The sequence below is a fragment of the Myotis davidii genome, unplaced genomic scaffold, assembly GCF_000327345.1.
Source record: "Myotis davidii unplaced genomic scaffold, ASM32734v1 scaffold207, whole genome shotgun sequence".
NCBI lineage: Eukaryota > Metazoa > Chordata > Mammalia > Chiroptera > Vespertilionidae > Myotis > Myotis davidii.
In genome coordinates this window covers 1,696,643-1,704,408 of record NW_006298349.1, presented here as the reverse complement: position 1 = coordinate 1,704,408, position 7,766 = coordinate 1,696,643, and the positions used below count along the sequence as shown (strand labels likewise).

Below are 7,766 nucleotides of genomic sequence, written 5' to 3'. Positions count from 1 at the left end.
ATATGGCCCAGGTCTTACTGCCGCTGTGGGCCCCATTATTTGAGAGGTAAATAACATTTCTGTTCTGAAACCATGCAAGGAAAACCTGAGATGAGGCAAAGAAGAGCCTTAAGGCAGAAGCCAAAGCAGGAATCCCCCTGTACAAGCGAGGAGTCCTTCTTTTCAAGGCCACCGAAAGGGCACACCTTTGTCACCTTGGAGACAGTTGGAGTGACCCAGGCCAGACCTTGGTGACAAGACAAGTATCTCCTCCTCCTTCTCTCCCTGTCCCTCACCCTTTGGCTTGCAGAGGAATCCAAGTTAAACGCTGACAGCACTGACTGCAATGTTCACAAAGAGGATCTGTCTACTTGAAAAATAAAAGCTTTAAAAAAACCTCCATTTGGGGGAATCCGAAATCTTGAAGACAGCTGTGACACTCAAATTCCTGTTTTCATCAGACACGTGATTTTAAAACTGCTCACCAACCAATAAATGTAGATGACTGTCCTCTTCACAGCTAACATCGTTCCTATTGATATTCTGGAAGCAAACTCAGCTTCCCAAGCCCCATCACATGCCCTCATTGAGAGCATGGCATCCCACTCCCAAAGACTAAACATTTGACACAAACCAGAGGGCCCTGGACCACCCTGGGGCAAGCCAGAACCTGGGGTAGATTTCTTACCAAGAAGACATGATCCAGGCTCCCCATGCAGGGATCTGCCAGCAGCAGAGGCCTCCTGGGCCCTATTCCCAGGGCTAGGTCCCCTCCTACATTCTTTTTTTAAAAAATATATTTTATTGATTTTTTTACAGAGAGGAAGGGAGAGAGACAGAGAGCTAGAAACATCGATGAGAGAGAAACATCGGTCAGCTGCCTCCTGCACATCTCCTATTGGGGATGTGCCCGCAACCCAGGTACATGCCCCCGACCAGAATTGAACCCGGGACCCTTCAGTCCGCAGGCCGACGCTCTATCCACTGAGCCAAACCGGTTTCGGCCCCTCCTACATTCTTGCACTCCACACTGGGGAAGTGCAGATCTGGGCTGCAAGACAGTCCCATGTAAACACAGGACTTCCTCAAAGACCTGAATCCAATTCCCCAAAGGTTCTCAAGGCACATTTCTATGGCCTAAATCTGCAGTACTGGCTACAGGCAGCCTTCCCTACTGTTAACAAGTGTTATCAATCTGCTTGACTTTACTGCAGGCACTACACCAAGGGACTTCACTTCCCATCTCCAACAAGGAACCACTCCCTTAATATAGTTCTGGAGAAAATCCAGATGTTTGCCAAATCCTGACTGTGCCCGTGCCCCAAAGGCTCTAGAATGTAAAACAAGCCACAGAGCCCAGGCCTCAGAACTAGTGAGGAGGTAGGACTACAGAATGACCAAGGCACTGACCCTCCTGAAAAGCTCATTAGCACTGGTCTTCTAGAACTTCCTGGCAGTTGTGACACGATGTACTAAGCCCTCCTCAGAGTATCAGGCTCTGCTGGGAGCGGGAGGCTCAAAGTCCTGATCAAGGGACACTCGTCTGGCCAACCTTCAGCAGAGTGTCCAGCAGAGACCAAGAGGGTAAGTTACTTACTACTAAGGAACCTACTTGTCATAAGAGAACCTGTTTGCAAGTCCTAGTCTGCCAACTTGAAACTTAATACGCCTGGGTTCAGCTTTACCCTGGGCATAAAGCAAAGTCCAGTGCCTCCTGCTCTTCTGTTTTCATAGAGGAGAGAAAGGAAGAAATACCTCATGCTGGTCAGCCTGCCTGGGTTGAGCCCCCTCAAGGAGCAGTGAGTAGTATGCTGCAAGCATCAAGACTCAGAGAGCCTGGCTCTGTCATCCACTAGCTTTGTGCCTTAGAGTGACCCCTCAACTCCCCAGGGCTGGGTCCCCCTCAGGTCCCCCTCACTGCCCACCCTCGCCTCTCTACTACTACATGTAGCCTTATGGAAAATATCTTCCCTACAAGACAAAGCTCTGCAAAGTTCTTACTCATCTCTGCATACAGTGGACACAATGACATGTGTGTTGAGCTCAACTTTTTTACTGCTTTGAAGCCTGTTTCTACATCTGCAAAACAGCAAGTCATTCCTCAGTGGATTAGGTGCAGGATAAATCAGAAATCTGAAAAACTCAATGATAAGGTACTGTACACTTCTCCTCTAGGGGACAGTCTTGGAGACTGAGTTGTTAAGGCACGTTTCCAAAATGGCCACGATTCCCCTTCTACTCTGTGCCCTGCCTGGCGCAGGATAAAACCAGAGATGGAGGGACTGGCCAAGATATTGGCCTTGTGACAGCCTCCCTCTGGCTGGTGCTACCTGCTCTGGGCAGCATCCAGTGATTTTTGCATGGCTGAGAAGCTTAGGTTTTTGGGGGGTAGCAGGTCAGCCACCTAGGCAAACCTCCAAGAAGACACATTGCCTAATTTGTAGGAAAGCTTCCTACAAAGAAGGTCAACCTTCTCTGAGTCCCAATTCTGTATACACCAAGGTATAGATGGAGTAGCTGAGCAGAGAAGGCAGCTCATCTCCAGAGCCACTTTACCTAAACTTCAAGCATTCCATAGTGTGAAAGAGATTCAATCTTCGATAACAACCCTATGGTATTAACAGCCCTATCTGGCAGAGGAAAAACTAAGGCCCAGAGAGGTTAAGTAACTTGCTCAAGGTCAACAGCTAAAGTGGTGACTCTGGAACTATAATTAAACACCTCGTTTCAGTGTGCTACACTGGCTTTTGCATTTTTATTTTGGATAGGAGAGTAGGTAATGAGGGCTAGGAAGAAAAGCCCACTATGTTTCCTGGTGAGAAGATCCAATTTCTTCTTGGGGCTTCACTAGCCTCAGCAATACCTCAGCAACAGTTGCACACAACTGCCCAGCTGAAAATGCCCATCCAACCCTGCAATTTTTATGGCCTGTTTATTTTCTACTTGCTCTGAGCTCCAAGATTAAGACCATGGCTTGCCTACTAGCTTCCTTTCCTTCACTGCCCTCTGCCTTCTTGTCAGGCCTGACAGAACCAAGGTCAGCCAACTCCCCTGGCCCAGAGTGCCTCTTAAGAATGCACAGCCCTGACTTGATCCTGAGATTCCTTCCCCTCCCATGGAATTGAAAGTTTCCACACAAGAGATGTGGCCCAGACCCATATGCCCTACTTTCCCAACTATTTTAAGCCAGAAACCTAAATTTTGCTTTCAACCCGCTGAACAAGATCAGCCCTTAGCCCAGAACTGACAGGGGTGCCCACTCCACCCCATTATCAACTATTTAATAGAAGTCACAGGCTGAGCTTCCCTCTTCCTATCCCATGGCTGGGTGAGATAGTCATTTCCAGACAGATGGCTAAGACCTGGGTCTCCAGGCTCATGGCCACCACAACCACTGACCATGCAGCAATGATTAAAAGTAGCAGCAAGCAAGCAATTAGGCTGAGGTAGTCATTCTAATTAACCCAACTGAAATATGTTTTAATCTGTCCATTCAAGGAATAGGAGAGGAATGTGGTATGAAGAGGAGGTGAAATATATTTAGTTCCCTAGAGAACAGCATTAAGAGAGGGTCCACCCAAACCCAACATAGGAAAGGGAAAAAACAACTGCTAACTGGGTTTGGAAAGAAGTCTGAAGCTATTCCAGAAGGGTCTGTGAGGCCTTGCTCTATGCCCACAGTTGGACACTGCTGAGTCAATGTGTGCCACACACTAATATCCATGCTGACAACTATCTCTATATATAAAAGCCTAAGTAAGTAACTGTCTGACCGGTAGCTATGAACGTGCACTGACCACCAGGGGGCAGATGCTCCAACTGGTAGCTATGGCATGCACTGACCACCAGGGGGCAGGTGCTCAATGCAGGAACTGCGGAGCTGTGGTGACTTGGCAGCTGCAGTTCTCGGGTGACACAACACCCAGAACCAGAGAGGAGGGAGCCCGATTCCAGGGTGCGTCACCCGAGAACCACCCTCTTGCAATCCAGGACCCCTTGGGGGATGTCAGAGAGTGGGTTTTGGCCCGATCCCCGCAGGCCAGTCTGAGGGATCCCACCCCAGGCCCCTAGTTAAATATAAAAGTGTATTCCCGCCATGTTGCCTTGAACAAGTACAGACATCGCTGCCACCAGCAACTGAAGTCTGAGTCAAATGAGAATTACTACAAACTTTCCCCATCTACTGATCATCATCAGCCGTTCCCTTCCAATGGCAACCTCACAACTTCTCACCGCTGGGATGGGATACATACTAGGAAGTGAAAGAAAGCATCACCTTTTTACCAGCTAGAACAGTGGTTCTCAACCTTCTGGTTCTTTAAATACAGTTCCTCATGTTGTGACCCAACCATAAAATTATTTTCGTTGCTACTTCATAACTGTCATGTTGCTACTGTTATGAATCGTCATGTAAATATCTGATATGCAGGATGGTCTTAGGCAACCCCTGTGAAAGGGTCATTCGACCACCAAAGCGATCGCGACCCACAGGTTGAGAACCGCTGAGCTAGAACCGAGCAAGATTTGAAAAGAACCACAAGCAGGCAGGTGTTCACCCACCTGCATACCAAGTAAGCTGAGAGTACTAAGTGGGCAGGTGCTATAAGATTTAAATAAGTGGGAGTGTTCAGAACCCTGGAACAATGGCTCTCCACTGAGGATGATTTTGCCCCACAAGGGACATTTGGCAGTATCTGGAGACATTTTTGTACTGTCATAGGTGATAGTGGAATCTAGTGGATAGAGGCCAGGGATGCTGCTAAACATTCTACAATATACTGGACAGCCCCAGCACAACAAAGAATTAGCCCACCCAAAATGTCAACAGTACTGCTATTTTACCAAGGCATGCTGCACCAGAATCTACTTCAGGTCCAGGTCGGATGTGAGAGCTAATAATAAACTTCATCTGCCTCAAGTTAGCACCTACCTCTGCCCCTTACCTATTCCCTGCTACTGCTGCCAAAAGAGTTTGCTTAGCTAACTCCTAGTCACCCTTCAAGTTCCAGCTTACTTCCTCCCCCAAACTTCCAACACTCCGGAGTGGGTTAAGATGTCCCTTCTCCCCCCGTTTAATGCACTCCTGCAGTTGCCTTCCTGGGCTGTAACTATCTGCAATCTCCACTGGTCTATGAATTCCATGAAGGGAAGAGGCATGTTTTAGGCTCTATCAAATCCCTATCCGCTTCTCCAGAGAGAGCCGGGACTCATTAAATGGGTGTGCACAAAAGCAAGCACCCATTTAAGCGCCAGGCCCTATATCACGCACAAAATCACTATACTTAATTCTACGAGGCTTTACAAATGGGACAGCAAGCTCAGAGACTGCCCACGAGATCCCAAATGAGAGCTGGATTCAAAGCCTGGGGCAGCACTTTTCAGGACATGCTGAGTCTCCTACACTAACTCCACAGCCAGAGAAGGGACTTGAAACCTTTAGGACTTTACTATTTTGAAGAAAAGATGAAGATAATTTTCCTGATGATGCAATCCCATTGCCAATCACTAACAGACTGGCATTTAAAAAATATTTTTACCTTTCAATTACAGTTTACTTTCAGTATTATTTTGTATTGGTTTCACGTGTACAGCATAGCGGTCAAACACATACTTTACAAAGTGTTCCCAGACCTGCATTTTCAGAACCTGAAACTTCTTCAATAAAAGGGTATGCATGTGTATAGGGGTGGGGGGATTCTCAAAGTCACAAACTGCCCCTTGTGATCTCAATACACAACCGACTACTGTTAGACCTTCTGATGACAACCCCTGTGACTATGTGGAAAACTGATATCCCATTAAGAGACCAAATGGCCCTTGTATGAAGTCCTCTCAGAGTCTAGTACCCTTCAACGAAGTCAGACACCAAGCTGTCTTCCACAGCAGCCACTTGGAGGGTGCCCTGAAATCCCACCCTGAGGGTTCTCCTAAGACACCACTCTGGGAGCACCATGTATAGGTCTGAGAAGCCAGAAGCCCGATTGACAAAGGGGCAACTGATACATAAGGAAGCCCAAGTACTGCTTCTACTGCCACTGACTTCCCCAAATTTCCCACCAGGAGGCCTTCAGGATCACAAGGCTCTGCTGCCATCCCAGGTATGGAATCAGCCTCAGCTGTTCAACTCCAATTAGATGACCTGCTCATGACATTCAGAGGGCTCCACCGACCCATGGCTGTGGGCTACAGCACTGATGACACTTCAGAGGTTAAACTGCTCACAACAAAACTGGAGTGTGTCCTGATGCTGTACTAGAATTTGGTGGTCAACCAAGCCTCTCTGAACAGCTGGAGTCTAGACCTCCCAGGAGGTTTTGGGGATTACTGAAATACATTGCTAGATTTACTTGTTTCAAGGCTGAAGGAGGCAGCTTCCAGATAATGTTCTGCTTCATATAAACAGCAAAGGTGTTCCAGCCGGCAATCTCCTCTGGGGGCCAGGGCACTGGCTAATTCTCAGCAGAATCTGGGGCCCAAAATAGGCCAAGAACCTAAGTCCTGCTGCTAACTATAAGACCAAATTCTAGGTAGAGACCCGCTTTGTTTCATTTATTCCTGGTAAGAGGTAAACACATTCTTACGAAGGACCGATGGTCTACTGCACCCAACAGGGACTGAATTTTAAGTGTGGGCTGCACTCTATTCCTGGCCCAACCACAACTCTGTTCAATTAATTCCAGGGAAGTCACTGCCCTTCTTGGGACGGAGAATGTGTATCAATTAAATATGCTCCGGGGAGCCTTCCCTGTATTTTCTGTTAAGAAATTCATAAATAGTTTACTTTCTCTGTTAAGGAAACCATGAATGGCACAGTTGGGAAGATTTCGAAATGGTAAGTTCAACTCATTTTTTAAAAAACACATAAACTTGAAAACGGAGGCCCAGAATAAAAACTTGCTAAAATCACAACGGAAAAGAGATTGCTAATTATCTTAGCCTTCTGGAAAGATGCCTATAGATTAATTCTCATACAGTCCGTGATCACGTCACACCTACCCTCCGGACATAGAATTCTAGATGGTTCCCAGACCCGTCCCTACTTTCTTATTACAAGTATGAAAGACAGGAGTGGGTCAGAACTGCAAAGTGCGGGCGCCTATAGGCCGCTGCTGCCTGGGCCAGGGTAGGCAGTTACAGCAGCAGGGCCGCCCCTCCTCCCAGGTGGGTTACCTGAGCACAGTCACGCTCCCCCTGCGCACCGGCAAGGAAAGCACAGGTTCCGACACTCGGATAGGCTTGAACTGGAACTTGCAGCCGAAGCAGAGCGCGGAGTCGCTAAAGAAGGACACAGACACGATCGGGCGCTCGAAGATGTGGATGGGGTCCACGTGGGACACGATGCAGCCCCCGGGCTGGTAGTCGTTGATGACGGCGCTGTTGACGAAGCCCTCGGGGATGACGCGGTGCTCTACCAGCTTCTGGATCACCAGCTGGTGGACCCACTCGGGGATCTCGTCCACGTCGCCCGGCGGGTAGAGGCGCTCCTGGCCCGGCCCGCGCTTCTGCAGCTGGGCGCCATACGTGTAGCCCTCGCCGAAGAAGTACTTGTTGCGCAGTGGAGCCCGGTCCACCGTGTGCTCGTTGTACAGGCCCTTCTCGGCGCGAGACACCACCTCGTCGATGCGGGCCTCGATCTTGGCGCACTCGTCCTGGCTGAAGAGGCGCATCTGGCGGATGCCGCTCTTCACCTTGCGCGCCTCCTCCTCCTTCTGCAGCTGCTGCTCCTCGTAGTCGCTGCGTTCGGGGTCCGAGTCTTCCTGGTACTTGCGTTTGGCCCCAGCGGGTAA

The 7,766-nt window shown here is 48.8% G+C and overlaps 1 protein-coding gene across 1 annotated transcript in view; it reads right to left on the bottom strand.

Moving 5' to 3' along the window:
- The window catches only part of ALKBH5 (alkB homolog 5, RNA demethylase), a gene marked incomplete at its 5' end in the record, with an annotated part of 21,766 nt that extends 14,000 nt beyond the window's left edge, over positions 1-7,766 (bottom strand). Inside the window, one exon of the mRNA XM_006773975.2 lies at positions 7,150-7,766. Coding sequence (XP_006774038.1) covers positions 7,150-7,766 — 617 coding nt within the window. The remainder of the gene's footprint in view (positions 1-7,149) is intronic.